The sequence below is a fragment of the Seriola dumerili genome, unplaced genomic scaffold (assembly GCF_002260705.1).
Source record: "Seriola dumerili isolate Sdu_G_001 unplaced genomic scaffold, Sdu_1.0 BDQW01000128.1, whole genome shotgun sequence".
NCBI classification, from domain to species: Eukaryota; Metazoa; Chordata; class Actinopteri; order Carangiformes; family Carangidae; genus Seriola; species Seriola dumerili.
This window is the reverse complement of record NW_019174383.1, coordinates 615,812-632,006: the sequence shown is the minus strand read 5'-3', so window position 1 is coordinate 632,006 and position 16,195 is coordinate 615,812. Positions and strand designations below refer to the sequence as shown.

The 16,195-nt window shown below is 44.3% G+C and overlaps 2 protein-coding genes across 2 annotated transcripts; one reads left to right on the top strand and one right to left on the bottom strand.

Annotated features, from left to right (window-relative positions):
• Positions 1-5,389: 5,389 nt before the first annotated feature.
• zcchc9 (zinc finger CCHC-type containing 9) lies at positions 5,390-9,754 on the bottom strand. Its single transcript, XM_022748710.1, has 6 exons — positions 9,692-9,754; positions 8,844-9,236; positions 7,776-7,926; positions 7,593-7,685; positions 7,422-7,490; positions 5,390-6,964 (listed from the first exon to the last, which is right to left on the bottom strand). The coding sequence occupies exons 2-6, from the start codon at positions 9,225-9,227 to the stop codon at positions 6,852-6,854; spliced, it is 810 nt and encodes a 269-aa protein (XP_022604431.1). The 5' UTR covers positions 9,228-9,236; positions 9,692-9,754; the 3' UTR covers positions 5,390-6,851.
• Positions 9,755-10,464: 710 nt separating this feature from the next.
• Positions 10,465-12,821, top strand: LOC111224292 (astacin-like metalloprotease toxin 5). The gene is made up of 9 exons (XM_022748726.1): positions 10,465-10,483; positions 10,673-10,705; positions 10,800-10,865; positions 11,212-11,258; positions 11,491-11,560; positions 11,656-11,770; positions 12,249-12,421; positions 12,492-12,573; positions 12,665-12,821. The coding sequence occupies exons 1-9, from the start codon at positions 10,465-10,467 to the stop codon at positions 12,819-12,821; spliced, it is 762 nt and encodes a 253-aa protein (XP_022604447.1).
• Positions 12,822-16,195: the final 3,374 nt, after the last annotated feature.

The following is a 16,195-nucleotide window of genomic DNA, read 5'->3' as shown; positions in this document are numbered from 1 at the left end:
AAAATGTATTGATTAATAAGTTAATTAATGAATTATATGAGTAGAATTTGAAACTGTCAACAAATGATGAGCCACTTTTCACATGCAGTGTCAAACAAAACCTTCGAACATCTAAATTATTGTCTTGAAAGTTTAATAATGTTTGTGTCTGTCGTTGGACTCACCTGCAGAGAGGCGCTGAGGCGTCCCACACCGAGGCTGGGACCGTAGGGACGAGGCGAACCCCGAGGACGGAGGAACCGTCCTGCGTCCGTCGGTCAGGAGCCGGTGGAGACCAAACACGGAGCTCAAAGAGAGGGAACAGTGGACTGAGATTCATCAGGTGACACCAACACATGACACGTCATGTCGATCTGTAGCTGCTGGCAGGAGGCAACATGTTTACTACAACAACTTCCTAAAGGTTCCCAGCTTGTTGCCCCCGAACTGAAGGGAAAATCAGTTGCTGCAAACAATTTTCTTCACATCTAAACTGCGTGTTTTGCTCTTCTTACACAGTATTGATCTTCTTTGATTCATTGTTTCTCAGTGAATCAGTGGATCTGCAGTATCTGTGTTTCATTACAAGCTGCTGAGATTCAGTTGTGGACGGCAGCTCCTCCGTCCTGCCCTCAGGCCTCCAGCAGTTAAAGCAGCTTCCAGACGTCTGTGTAAACACACATCTTGTTTTTTTTTCTTATTGTTTTCATCAGTGTGTGTTGTTGGTGTTGTTACTGTCCAACATGTTCCCTCCACTGTGTCTGTGTGAGACCTGATCAAACTTCACGGACTGCAGGAGCTTTAATTTTACACCACGTGTCCGTCCAACTGTAATATGCAACATTTCTGTTTAACAATGCTCCTTTCAGCGCGAGGACGTTTCTGGATCTGAGCTCAAACTCTCTCTGGCAGCTTCTTTATTCCTAGAAATATAATATTTTGACATTGGCTGAAGTGGAGCTGAGCTGCTGAATGAGTTTCCCCCTCACAGTGATAACTGATGTCTTTCTGACCGAACGCACAGTCAGCTCCACAGAATAAAGAGGTTATTCACGGGGTTCAGGGTCGGCCGATCCTGATCACATCTCTGAGGGACTGGAGATAGAAGAGGTCAACAGACCGGGGTCTGGGTCATGTGTTTAGATTGGCACCGGTGGCCTCTGCTCGTTGTGGGTGTCGATGAGAACCGGCAGAGAAAATCTGGATCTGGACAGAGACGTGGGCGACTTCAGTGCCCAAACTCTCACAAATGTTCTGCCTGATCTCGTCCCAACAAAATAAAGAAGAAACCAAACTGTGGGCAGCTGTAAAACCACATGTTGGACTCATCACCCAGGGTGCAATTGCAACATGAGCAAGAAACCGATCCATAATTTTACTTGGTTCCAATCGAGCTTTAAACTGCATCAGCTTCCTTCCAGTTTCTTTCATCTCCAGCTTCTCTCTCAATAACAACATCCCACTGCTCTCAGCAGAGGAGCTGAGCTGATGTCGACGCCGTAAACAGACCCACAGTTCAGACGCAGATTATCTCAACTCATATGTTCTGCAGGTAAAAGCAGAAGTGAACACACCTGAGAGAGCTCGGAAAAATTGTGCTGCACAAAGTGGAAACAGGTGATACGTCTGTAAACGATGATGTTTTCAAGTTTGGGTTTTTCATTTTACTTCCACTTTCATCAGAAGGTTGTTTTAGAGCGTCGGCCACTCGGGGACATTCAGTTATTATCACATCAGGTTTTCAAATAGCTGCGAATCTCCACGTCCATCAGTCACCGACATGATCCACGTGTCTGTGTCGGCTGATGAACCTCGGCCCAGTGTTCCCGCTCTTTCTTTAAGCTCGGTGTTTAGCTGCTAAACGCTCCACTGCCTTCAACGGCTGGTCAGACAGTGTTCCTCTGAAACCCTCCTGAGAGCCGAGGTAAACCTGCTCTGATTGGTTCATCACTTCACGCGACCTCTTCTACATTATTCACACACACATTAAATGTCCATTATTATTTCTTTGTGCAGCTCTGAAACTGTCTGATGGTCAGACTGTTCCTGCTTCCTGAGCTGATGGGTTAGTGTTAAATAAATTCCTTCGCACAGTTTAGTAAAGTGTGGTTTTGAGTTTGTGCTCTGTAAAAGCTCGACTCAACATGACGGATCAAACCCTGAACTCTACTCTGGATTTAATGGTGGTACTTTGATCTCGGACGTGTGGATGTACTTTGGGTTTTGACTTATGAACTGTTTGATTAGTGTTGCTCTCTGGCTGAGTAAAGGCAGACGTGTTGCCTGAATCAGTCGTTTGTGTAGAGAAGTTGTGAAATCGAGTCTCAGAAATGAACTTTTCCTGTTTCTTTCTCTGTCTTTCTTCTGTTTTTATGGAATTGCCCAATATTCATAATGAAACAAACGGAAAGTTGCTCCAGTGTTTCATGATGAGAAAGTGAGTGTGACTCAGTCTTCAGAGCTCGTTGGGACGGATCAGATAAACAGAAACACGTTTCCCAGCGGCCCCCGGCGTCACCAGAGGGCCCGAGCACACAGCTCGGTCCCATTAGCTGCAATAGACTCCTGACGATCCACACGGGGGCCTTCAGCTTCTCGTCTCCCCCGTCATTAACGCTAAATCTTCACTTTCATCTCTCCCTCCTCTGCAGCTCAGGGATCCTTCCTTCCGCCCGTCCTCAGCGTCGCCTGCGCCTTAATAGCCCCATGAGCAGACACAAGTGCACGAGCGTGTGCACGAGCGAGTCGGGCTCTTCAGGCGGGATCCTGCAGTAATGACTTCCAGCTCAGTCTTCAGGTAACAAGCACTTCCTGCCTGAGGACAAGTCCTGACCGACTTACCGCAGCTCCCTGTGGTCTCTCAGTCCGGCAGTTTGTAACGTCGCTGGTCTCATGTGTTTGTTAAAGGGCTGGAGACCCCACAGCTACACCGAACATCTCTACCGTGGCCCCGAGCCGGGGCCCGACTTTGAAAACTGGTAAAAACTAGTTGGTTTTTTTTTACCAGTTTTCTGTCTCACTGTTGGTTTCAAGTCTCTTGGTAGCGGGTTGTGATCTCGCTGAGGTGGTTCAGAGTCCGTGTCTCCACCCTGCAGTGAGCAGAGACAGATGAGACTCCCATCGCAGCGCCATGCGGTGGGGTTAGTGAGTTAAGGTCAACACAATTAACCTGGGATGCTGCTGTGAAGTTTTGCCACATTAGCAAAAAAGGATAGCGTTCCCTCTCAGTTGTTACCCCCCTCTCACAGGGAGGGCAGTTAAAACGCAGTCCATAAATGCAGCTTCATTAGGACTGGCCTAGTTTTGGAGGCAGGGGCCTGAATCGGGGTCTTCAAGGGTCTCAGAACATGGTGGGGATTACGGGTACTTACTGTTAAAGGGACGTCGATGAGCTGCCAGGATCTCCAGTGTGGAGCTTAGCATGAGATGAATCTGCGTCCAGCTAAAGCAACAACAGCATTAAGTCGTCTCATGGAGACACTTCCTGTGTCTGTCAGCTTTAAAATCAGCTTTATTGTGGAAACCAGGATCTTTTTAGTTTCCAGCGATTGAGCCACAAAACTGAGAGTTGAGCTTTTATTGTGAAGGATAAAAAGCACCATTCAGAAATGATTTCGATCTTTCTCAGATGTTTGTCTGGACCACGACAGCAGAGACCAGGTTCACATCCAGAGTCCCGTCTGTGGTTTAGACCCTAAAGCTCTCAGTGAATCCAGACCAGGATCTGTCTGTGACCTGAACCAGGAGCCGCGAGTACGGAAGCTGAGAAGGGCCATCGTTATCTCCTTAACAGGATTAATATAATATTATATATATTAATATCTGAGGTAACAAGATAAAGAAACATCTACGAGTTTGGCCTCGTGAGTCTAAACAGAACCACAGAACAGCTTAGTGACTCTGGAGTCGCTACAGGTGGAGAATGTTCTGCAGGATCACATATTTCGGCAGGAAATGCGCTGTTGCTTGATTGAAAAGTCAGAGGATGAAGACATCAGAATTCATCCTGCAGGGAACATGAGCGTCTGTAGAAAAGTTCATGACAATCCATCAAATAGTTGAGATTTTTCAGACCAAAGCGAGTGACTGACTGCAGCTCCACGGCCGAGCTGAAGAGCTGGTTCATGTAGGAGAAATAAACACCATGGTGGTGGGAGATGATTGAATGCATCACATCTGGAGATATGTATATGTATATGTATATATATACAGTATATGTATGTGCAGTAACAGCTCAGGGGGGGCAGAGCAGGACGGAGGCTGGATGTTGGGCCATGACAGGATGACAATAGTTGGAGGAGGAGAGACCCCTCTGAGCTTCACTTAAATTGGAACCAGGAGACATGTGAAAGAGCCCTCTGTGCTTTTGTTATGAGGCGCGCACACACACACACACACACACACACACACACACACACACACACACACACACACAGCTCTCCTATGGATGAAACTTGTGTGTGAGTTGTGTAATCAGGCTGAGCTGGCAGCGAGCAGCGGCTCTTCTGGCTGCAGCTTCACTTCGCTCCATGAGAAACGCACACTGCGTGCTCATGGTTGGAAAACCAGACCACGGGCGCAGGGGGAGGGTGGGGAGGGTCTTTCTGAGGTAACCTCCCAGCGAGGGCGGAGCCCCCTGTTACCCGCTCTTCGACGACGCCCTCCTAAGTTAGGGCGTCCTCCCTTTCTGGTGCGACCTAATTCCACAATCACTCACCCCCCGGCCAGTCGCCCCCCCCTCCCTCCCCCACGTTTATTTACTTTATGCTTCACTTTTACCCAACCGGGAGCCTTCTGAGAAAAACCAACTGGTGAACAGAACCAGAACAAACTAGTCAAACCACAGAGTCGTTAACTGACCGGCAGCAAAATAAAACAACAACACACCAATAATATAAAACTAATCAACATGTGATTATCAACTTATCAACAAGTAAACCCCTGATTCAAGGTAATGAGGCACATTTGGTTTCCAAGACAACGAATGAAAGAAACAGATGAAGCCAGTGACGTGTTCTGAGCTTCAGGGCCACCGTACATTCCCACACTTTGTTTTTTTATTTGCAAATTGAAAATGTGCAAAAACAAAAAAGGTTTCCAGGTGTGAACGGACACAACAATACAACAGCAGGGGGCGCCATCATGACACCAGAAGACCAAATAAAACATTCATTTCTCCTTTTTGGTTTCATTTAATTTCAGTCGGTGTTTAAGAAAAGTTCAGATCAGCTGCTCCGTCAGTTCGTGGATTTTCACACAGACATTCACGGTCGCCAGAGGATGAAGTCGACAGACTTCATCCTCTGGCCATGAGGTTCACATTTCTGCTTTTGAGTGAAACGTCTCAACAACTATTGGATGGGTTTGTTTCAGAGATTCATGTTCCCCTCAGGATGCATCATCACTCCGGTTCTGTGGCCGCAGGAGAAGTCCACGTCCCGGGTCACACCGGGTCTGGCAGTCTCAGGGTTTTCTCATGGACTGAGGTACAAGTTCTGTCGCCACGGACTGAACGCTGGTCAAAGAACTGAGGATTTCCCAGAAACCTTTTGCATCATCAATGATGTAAGACCTTGTTTCTTGCTCTCCAGGGACACACACACACACACACACACACACACACACACAGGGATCTCTGCTCCTGGTCCAGGAAAACAGAAGAACTTTATCTGGAGTGAGCAGCTGAACCGAGTCCAGAAAACAGTCCGGTCTGGTTGTCTGTTGTTTACGAGGTTTCCTCTGAGACTCTGTGTGTGTCACAGCCTCACGCTCATTAGCTGCTGACGCATTAAGTTTCAGCCTCAGTGTTTCTGATCAAGTCCGGGTGTCGACAACCTCATCGATCAGTCGCACAGCGCTCCGTCCTGCCGGAGGTTCGACTGTCCTCCCCCTGCTGTGAAAAATACCATCAGACGGTGTCATCACTTTATTCCCTGGTGTCTGTGAGGAGGAGATCAGCTGTGACACGTCCTTTAGAGAGCAGACGATGCTGTTTCCACTGTGATCAGGTCCTAATGCAGGACACATTATGGAAACCATCACTTTGCACAGTTAAAGGATGTCTGTGCTCGAGTGTGTCTGCTCCTCAGCATCAGTGACATCAGGACGAGCTTCACTGCTGCAGCTCAGTTCTGCCCCCGAGTGGCCGAGTCCTCACATTACACCTCCACACACAACACCTCACATAAAGGGAATACACACCAGCCACAAAGCTTCATTCAGAGCCGGCAAGTTTAATACATTATTATTATAAAATACTTTACATGAGCAACTGAATTAGTTTTTACTTTTTAAATGAATTAATATTAAGTTCTACATAAAGAAACTAAGTGCTAAAGTAGTTGATTTTGTGTCATCTTTTCTAATGGGAAGCTGTCTCGTTTATATTGCAGTCTGATAAAATACTGAGAAATTTACAATTTTCTGCTGTTAGATGGAAATTTTAAAAAACTCAATTGTTTTGTCAGCAGCTGTTTTTTTTTTAAAAAGACAAATAACTTTTCAAAAGTTAAAATATACAAATTATTCATTTTTTTTCATCTGCTCCAGACAGAGTGGAAGATGCATTTGAAAGCTCTGGAAAAAGCTGGTGAGTGGACCTTGAGTTAAGCTGTGTCTGATGTTTCTACGTGACGATCACGTTGATAATGAAATAAAATGAGGCTGTAAAAACACAGAAGCACAAGTTTATTATAAAGAAGCTTTAGGATCATAAACGAAGACAAACAGAAAGTGTCTGAACCACGTCACTGGATGGTTCTTAGTCCGTGTGCTGGAGTCCAGGAGCTGAAGCTGGTCTGAGCTGTGTGTGTGTGTGTGTGTGTGTGTGTGTGTGTGTGTGTGTGTGTGGAGCTGTCGACCTTCTCAGCCAATCAGAACGTCACCACCTTCGTCTGTTTGGGTTTGGCTTTCTTCACTGGAACATGGACTTCCTCGTGGTCCGCGCTCATGTTGTTGGACAACCAGCCGACCGTCACAGAGTTCGCTGCATCGGAGACACGGGGGGGGCGGGGGGGGGGGGTGTTAAAGCTGATAATTGTTCACCTGTTGTGTGTTAAAAAACGAAAAAAGCTGAATCCCATCTGAAGCTGAACTGGTTCAAAAACATTTGCTCTGTTGATTCTTTTGTAAAGAGACGAGATCAGGCCTTTTCACAGTTTTACATCACAGCAGGAAACAACAGGTGTTTCTGAGTCTGCGACATCGCCGCCTCCTTCTGGACCGGAGGACTCGAGGACCGAGAAAACAAAGATGGGCTGTGACCGAGTTTGTGATCTGACCGACACAGATGCACAGATGTGACTTAAATCAAAGTTTCTAAAGTCATTTCAAATGACGAGTGGAAATGGAAACTGATTTGTTCAAATTAGACACTGTGACCTGTGAGCGTGCACATTATTACTACACACACACACACACACACACACACACTAGAGACTCACTTGCAGCCTGGTGCTCCGGACAGTCCTTCTGAAAATGTTCCACTGACCCACAGACACGACAGCTTCCTCCTGCGAACACACACACACACACACACACACACACACACATCATTTAAAGGAGTGTAACATGAATTATTGTACAAGCAGTGAGGTGAACATCTGTGTTTGTACCTTGTGCGTAAAGTCCTTTAGGATTATCTGGGCAGGAGCGGGACAGGTGTCCGGTCTGACCACAGATGAAGCACTTAGCGTACGGGTAGTCACCTGAGAGACACAACGTGTTCACATTATAAAAGCAGGATCACATGTTAATCTATGACGGACGTCTGTGGCCTTCATCCTCCTCCTCCTCACCCAGAGCAGGATCCACTTTAGCTCTACACTTGTGGATTTCGTGTTCGGTGGAGCCGCAGCGGTAGCAGATGCCTCGGCCCATCTCCTCGTCTCGGTCGGCCTCGGGACAGTCTGCCAGACCGTGGCCGGGCTTCCTGCAGTTAAAACACAGCTGAGGAGGGAAGGACAGAAACAGAGTGAGAGCAGTCTGACAGAAAACCCACACCTGTGGTCCCGAGCACTTACTGCTGCGCTAATCAATATGTTTTTATTTATAACGAATTCTATGTGAAAGTGGTTCCTCATAATAATGACGCCACAAAGAATCGGCTCTACGGAGGGTTTTGGCGTCTCTCAGCTCGTTGTTTATCTGTTTGCTTCACTCTCTCCGCTCTCATCCAGCTGTTTTCAGAGAAACATCTGTAAACAGCCTCTGTCCTCTACCTGCTCAGCAGCAAACAGGAGACAGACACGGTCAGAGAGAAGTTTGATATGTGAACTTTAAAAAGGTGATCAGCTGATCTTCACTGTTTCTAAAGGGCCCAATAAATAAATAAATGTATGTTTAAGTGTCCTCTCATGTGTCAGCAGGTAGACGACAGGTGTGTGAAGAAATGCCAACATGCAGTGAAAGAGTTTCCACCTGAATGTTGTTTAAATGGTGTGACAGGATATTCAAATAACAACTCTACATGATAAGCAGCTGTTACACTCTAACCTTCATCTTTATTATATTATTTTCTATAGATATTTCACATAAAGACCCTGATTCCATCAAACTGATTCACATCCTGAAATAAAGAAATTTAAAACATCATCATCATCAAACTTCAAATGTCTTGTTTTGTCAGATTCTCATGTGTAAAACAGAAGAAACAGCCTGACACCGATCGGTCGAAGCAGAGAATGATTGCCTGATATTGTTACTTGATAAAAGGAGTTAATTGATTATCAAAATAGTTGCACATTAATTATCTGTTGATCCACTCATTGATTAAATCACTCAATATCATTGATGACCAAACACTGAGCAGGTTTAGCAAATAATCCATATGTGATGTCTGGAACATCTGTTTTGAAATCACTCACCATGTTGTTCTTCTTGTTGTTCTGTCTCTTGACCCTTCTGTCCTCTCTCCTCCTGTCTTTCTTCAGGGCGACTTCCACCTCCTCCCTGAGCTCCCGCTCCTCCTCCCTCCCTCCCCCTCTGGGCAGCGGCTGTCCGGTCTGCTGCAGATACTCCAGGAACCCGTTCACGTCCTCGCTCGCATAGTCCTTCTTCTTACGGTTGGGTTTTTTCACAGCTGATCCACCGGGCTGAGTCCCTCTCAGGTGGTCCCTCTGAGGTCCTTGTTGACCTCGTCCTCCTCTTCCTCCTCCTCCTCCTCTTCCTCCTCCTCTGAGTTGACTCCATGGAGTGGCCTCTGCTGGTTTGTGTTTATGGACATTATTGGCTCTCGCCCACCTCGTCATGACTGCACACTGAAGAAGAAACAGGTGGAACAGCTGACTGTTAGTGCATCTTCTATATATACACAACACAACACAGACACACGTCATATCATCACAATATATTAAGTACTTTAGCCAGAATTGGACAAACTTCTAAAAACAACTGTATTAAACTTATCTATCTTTTACAAAACGAGCTCACGTCATTACTATAGCACAGTAGTGAAGCTCCCACCACATCGTTAGGAAACATTATAATAACTAACAATAACTTTACTGACGTTTTTCTGCTTTACAAATGAAATAAAAATATTAGCATGTAAGCTAGCAGCTAGCTAAACCTCGTAACGTCACCTTAGTTCGTAACGAACAACTAGCACGCTAAGCTAACAGAAAAAGGCAGCTGGTATTTATAAATCATTTTTCTTCCTACAGCACAATAAATAGTTTAAAATGAACAGGAACGTGAGTTGGGAGAACTTTACCCTGAGACGTTTTCAGCCCATGTGTTTGTATTGTTACCGGAAGTGTTCACTCTTCTTCCCTGTGTTTATTCGCGGGACGAAAACCACAGCGCCACCTACTGCAGCGTCTGCATGGTGACAAGCTGAACTGATCTTCCAATTAGACTTTCTTCAAATGTTACCGTTAAATTTTATTAATGAATCTGAAAAACTGAAAAAAATAAAACATAAATCAGCAGCAAATTGTGGTATGTGCAAAAGTTTGAGCCTGTGAATCATTCGATCTATCTATCTATCTATCTATCTATCTATCTATCTATCTATCTATCTATCTAATACAATTACTTTGCAGAAAATATGAAATATATACAATATGACACATTCACATCTGATATATAAATATTAAATTCAGGTAGGCTACATACACACCAATACCAATGTACCCATTAACTTAGATTTGATTTAAGTGCAGTTCTTGAGTAAATCTATTTAGTTACTGTTGGATATTTTAAGTACATTATATATTAAGTACGTATATATTTATAAATAAAAGTACCTCCAAAATGTACTTCTATTTATAAAGTATGATGCATAATTATCTATAATTATGCATCATTTTATAAACTCATCATGTGTCTTGTATGAGGAAGTTTAGTCTGTAAAGTAGTTTCCAGATCAGTGTAGTGGAGTGGAATATTCAGGTGAAGTACATGTACCTGAGAACTGACCTGAAGTACAGAGCTTTGTGTAATAAATGTATTTAATTACTTGCAACTTCAGCTCCTCAGGGATAAATGAGGCAGCAGCTCACAGGTGATTTGACTTAACGTGACTAACGAAGGAGCAGAGCTGAGAGGATCAGCCATGCTGCATCTGCTTCTCGCTGCACTTTTATCTGTTGAAAATCTTAAAGATGGTAAGAAATGATCATGTAGGACTGTTTGATTTATTTTCTCTCTGGAAAAGCAAACCATGTTTTTTCTCTCATCTGTTGCTTTCCAGTTAACTCCAGTCCTGTACAAGACGCCAACACAGGTACAGTCCGTTGTCATCTGAGTGTGGATCCATCACAGTGTTGACATTTAGGAGCTTTCGTGTTTCTATAATGTAAGACTGTGTGTTGTTGCAGCTCTGCAGGAGGACTGGCTCATCGCAGCCTGGCATTACATGGAGTCTAACCCCGAGACTTTAGAGGGTGAGGCCAGAAATCTAGTCTGAAGACATGTATGAGTGAATGAATGTTTTTGTGTCATCCACACAAAACCATCATCACTGCACTGGAGAAATCAAAGGAAACACGAGTTGAATCCGTCATGTTATCAAACTCAAAACTCATCAGAACAAAAACCAAGTCCAGTTTTTGAGGGTTTTATTGAGCCATTTCATGGAAAACTGACTGTATTAAATCCACTTCAGATCACACACATATTCTTGAACTGACCAACAGTCGCAGAGAGAAAACCTGAGCTCAGTGAATTTAATCTGGAGCTGAGAAGAAACAAGGAAAAAATACATAAATACTGTTTTTCTGTTTGTAACAGAACTGATGAGCAATGACGCCATGATTGAGGGCGACATGATTCTGTCAGTGAGTGAAACTCTCGTTATTCATTAAACTAAGAACATGATTTTAAATTCTGTGAATGAAAATGATTTCGAAGTTTGTTTTTTATTCTCAGTTGTTCTTTAATGCTGGAAGGCTTTTATTGTGGAGGAGCAGCAGGCAGGTTATATGCATTAGTCCATCTGTGGTCCTGAACCCGCTCCTCCTCTGTTGTCTGGAGACTTACTAAAACATGATAAATCTTATTTACCTGCAGACTGACAGGAACGCAGTGGAAACAACATGGCCGACACAGGAGATCCCGTACGCCATCAGTCCAGAGTTGGGTGAGGAGTCCGAGAGTTTGAAGATAAAACCAGATCACTGATCCCAGTGTCTGATCACAGGAGTCTTTGTTTTGCTTCTATTTTCTGTTTTCCAGCTGGTCGGACGAGCGACATCCTCGCTGCTATGGCGATGGTGTCTGAGCACACCTGTGTGTCCTTCCACAAGCGAATCACCGAGACAAACTACCTGCTCTTCAAAGCCAGCAGAGGGTGTGTAGGAATCAGACAGTGTCTCTGAAGACTGTCTTTCTAAAACGTCTCTGAAGTTAGTGATGTAATGAGGCTGACATGTGAAAAACGACCCTATAGGTTGTCTGTCATCTATAGTTGTGTTTTGTTGTTGGGTGACCTCTAGTGGCTGTAGTCATTATTACAGCACCAAAGCAGGAAGTCACACAGGAGACCAGTGTTTTCTATTTTTACTTCATTGTGTCCCAACTTCTGCAGCCAAACTTCCAGCTTTAGATCGACCTATTAGGTAAAATAGTAAAATGTCCACCACAGTTTCCTAAAACCCCGGGTGATGTCTCCAGGTGTCTTGGTCTGTCCGACCTGTAGTCCCAAAATATTCAGTTCATCACACAAGACAAAGACGAATCCACTGAAACACCAGAACAAGAATATTTGGCTTTAAAAATGAAATCAAAGTAGCTGCTGATGATGTTTCTTCTTCGTTGTCATCTTCCAGTTGTGCTTCATATGTCGGCTTCGTCGGCGGTGAGCAGCCCGTTTTCGTCGGGCCCCCGTGCATGGTGGGTAACATTGCCCACGAGGTTCTTCACGCTCTGGGCTTCCACCACGAGCACACGAGGACAGACCGCGAGCAGTACATCACCGTCCTTCCTCATAACATCATGGCAGGTAATGCTCCAGTGTTTCATGGACGAATGTTTGTCCCGTTTGTGTCTGAGTGAAAACAGATGTGTTTCAGGGATGGAGAAAAACTTCAAAAAGCAAGAAGGCAAAACCTTTGACCTTCCTTATGACATCAGTTCTATCATGCACTATGGAAGGTAAAGTGTGCAAAATAAAAAGCACATGAAGACTTTTTCAATTTTTTCCTCTGTCGCAGTCATTTATTTTTTTTTTTCATTTCTGTGTCAGCGGTTTCTTTTCCTCTAACGGTCTGCCCACCATCGTACCGAACACCGACGTGAAGCAGATGGGTCAGAGGGTCAAAATGACAAACAGGGACGTTGAGAGAGTTCGTCACCTCTACAACTGTGGTACGTTCACAGTTGTAGTTACTGCTGGAGCTTAATAATGTATTGGGTTAATATTGGAGACAAACACTGAAGCAGTGTATCATAGTACATACTGATTGTTTTACAGTATGTAATATGTACGTCTTTTTATACCTGCAAAAGCTAAGAAGATTTGTACATAACTGTTTTACATGAACAGGAAATTATATAGTACAAATGCTAATGCATATAATCCAAATATGATGCTGTTAATTAAATTTCCAAAGATGTAAAAGTCATGTTTTGTTCTCTGAGCTGTTCTACCACCATTTACTGTTTGATCCAGCTTCATTTCCTTTGTGCTGTTGGATGATATTTGATGCACTGTGCACTCGAACATCTGCCTCCTGACTGGCAGACTCTAAATCTGGGGGTGTGTAGCCGGCATCTGCTGCAGGCTCCAGGATACATCAGCAGCTAGTAGCATTAGCCGCTAGCAGCTCTGTGAGTCTGGACTTAGCATTCAGCTCAAAGCACCGCTGTGCCTAATATCAGCTCACTGACCGTGTAAACATGCTGATGTTTTAGCAGGTTGTTTACCATGTTCACCATCACAGTTTAGTGTGTTAGCAAATTAGCGCTGAGGCTGATGGGAATATCATTAGTTCTGCAGGTTATTTGATCATTGAACTGACTGACGGTGACGTCACAGATACTTCACTCTCCTTCTTTTCCCACCTCTCTTCACCAGACGCCTCTAAGAAGCCAACGGAGAAGGAAAGCAGTGATGCTGAGAAGGCGGAGGATTCAAACATTGACATGGTCATCCAGAGTATGAAGGCGTCCCTCGGCTCCGCCCACACAGGAAACCAGAACCAGAACCAGAACCAGAATGATGCTCCTGCCAACACAACAGAGAAGAGTCACTCATCTATATCTGCAGCTCCACCTACTTCACTGCAGCACCTGAACGCTGCCACCGGAGGGCAGAGTAACACCTGAGGACCGCAGGACTAGACTGAGCATCTGTTAATAAAACCAAAATATACAGACCAGGCGTTTCCTTCACTTCATGTTTCATGACATCAGAGTTATAACAAGCTGAAACGCTACAGTGGTTAATTAAAGAAACACATTTCACGTTTCCCACACAAATGAAAACAGGAAGCTGCAACAGAAGAAAACCAGGTTTAGAAAGAACTTGAAAAGCTGAAATAATTTTACTCCACATCAAGATTTTTCACTTTGACTCAATTACAGGAAAAAAAACTTTTGTAATGTTTGACTATGTGGGAAAAAATGTTAGAATCATTAATGTTGAAAAATGTGCAGTTATATTATTATATCTGCATGTTTGGTTATATGACCATACAAGTGTTTTTATTTAATTATAGCCTGAGTCATAATCACATATAACAACAGATCAATGAGCTTTAAGCTTTCAGTCGTTTGACCAGAAGTCTCTGTAATACAGGAGAGGAACATGAAAACACACGACACGCTGCAACAAATACAACAAAACACATAGTGAAGGACTGGATCAGAATCTTGTGTGTGTGTGTGTGTGTGTGTGTGTGTGTTTAAAATGGACAGCAGTAGAAAAATAACAGGAGGGGGAAAGAAAACAAACACAAACCACAAACCACCAAAAATCTGTGGCCTCTCCGGTTGGGCCCTGGGGGCCAAAGAGGCGCCAGATCCTGGACAGCAGCGCCAGGCCAGAGCTTTATTTATTTATGTATTTACTTTCTTTTGCTCTTATTCTTTATTTTTCCCTTGATTTTTCAGAGGTCAGAGCAGAATCACAAAGCACCAGGCGCAGTCATGAGTCGGGTGTTTCAGGCTGGGTTCACCTCCATCATTAAAGCAGTAAATACCAACGTGTAGAAAGATGAAGTCTCAGCATCAGGTTTACTGATGAGGAAGATCCAGATGTTTATAAACAACACCCTCATCCTCTGTTACTGTGGCGTCCGACTGCTGAACGTCGTCTCAAGGTGACGTCCTCATTCTGTCATCCTGAACGCTCGGTAATGGGCAGGTCTGTTCTCTTAGCTTCACGCCTTGACTGTTGTTTAATACTACATGTCAAGTGTAAATGTCAGAGCAATTTTCCGCCAGACTACCTGCATGACAATAAACTGAGCCGCAGATAAATATTTGGCAGTTAGCGGAGATAAAAGGAAAGCAGCATCTTGAAGCGTTTTCCTGTCAGAGGTTTTACAGGGTCAGGAAACAACACGTTTGGGAACTCTTTTTTAGAAGAAGAAGAATTTAAAGTTTAAAACTGACTCAGTGCACAGGAAGCACTTTTTCAGTATCTGAAGTTAACACTACAGTAACACTAAACCCCCCCTTTGGAAATGAGTTTCTACCTGCTCTTAGGAGATAAGCTGACCCTGCTGTAGTGTGTTAATGCATCCGACCAAAGACAAGAGGGAGGCAAGAGCTCAAGTATCACCTTTTATTCAACGTCCTGTTCCTCGGCTTTAAAATTCAGTTATCTGCTCCACATGTCAAATATCAGCTCAGGTGTTATTAAGTCACCACATCAGTTTATACTGAGCTGCATTAATCCTGCAGAAGGCCCCGACTCTCTCTGAATACTTTGGTTAGTTCATCGGTGAAATATCCTTTTATCTTTGTTTAAAAGCAGAAGATATAAAAACCATCTCAGTGTAGTTTTACATCTCCTCTCTCAGGCTTCTCTCTGCAGCTCTAGTAACAACAGGTCGGTGAGCCAATCAGAAGAGAGGAGGCTCTGAGCCTCTCTTCTGATTGGCTGACTGTTTTCTGAGTGATCCAATAAAAATAAAGCAGATTTCAGGTAAAAACACTCAGAGAAACCAAATCCTGCAAGGTTTGGATGGTGGGTCCAGGTGGGCGGGGCTTGGTGACTGCTTAGTTGTGACATCACAAAGTTCCAGAAGTCCTGACGGCTGGTTTTAAGGCTCAGTTTCTGAATACAGGCTGTGTGCATTTCTCTGTGGACTGATATAAAACCTAGTGCAGCCAACACAAGGGAGTTCTTGATAACGAAAAGTCACTTACGAAAAAGTCCGACACCGAGACAAACACTGGGAACTGAACAGGAAAACAAGCAAAAACAGAGAAGCCAAAAAACACTCAGAACACAGAAGGGAAAGACACGGGGAACTTGGAACAGGAGAACCACAGAACCACAGAACACAGGACGGAGGGACAAAGACAAAGGTGAGCGCAGCAGGGAGGTGAGGGTGACGGAACACAGGTGAAACACTTCAGGGCGGAGCAGACAATCAACGAGGCGGGGAAACAGGACGAAGACAGGAAGTAAAACATCCACGAGACACACAAAATAAAACAGGAAATGAAACATAAGAGTCCAAGAGCTGAAACATAAATTGTCCGTCACAAACCATGAGACCTTTATGATCAACCCACACATGGACAGACACCTTTAGACCTGACG

What these genes read in the sequence shown, in the direction of transcription:
- zcchc9 (XM_022748710.1), bottom strand. Translation starts at nt 9,227, where the DNA reads ATGACGAGGTGGGCGAGAGCCAATAATGTCCATAAACACAAACCAGCA. An exon ending in TAAAGTGGATCCTGCTCTGG is followed by an intron (nt 7,686 to 7,775) that starts GTGAGGAGGAGG and finishes TGTGTCTCTCAG; the next exon opens with GTGACTACCCGTACGCTAAG. An exon ending in TAAAGGACTTTACGCACAAG is followed by an intron (nt 7,491 to 7,592) that starts GTACAAACACAG and finishes GTGTGTTCGCAG; the next exon opens with GAGGAAGCTGTCGTGTCTGT.
- LOC111224292 (XM_022748726.1), top strand. An exon ending in CGCCATCAGTCCAGAGTTGG is followed by an intron (nt 11,561 to 11,655) that starts GTGAGGAGTCCG and finishes TCTGTTTTCCAG; the next exon opens with CTGGTCGGACGAGCGACATC. An exon ending in CTCTTCAAAGCCAGCAGAGG is followed by an intron (nt 11,771 to 12,248) that starts GTGTGTAGGAAT and finishes GTCATCTTCCAG; the next exon opens with TTGTGCTTCATATGTCGGCT.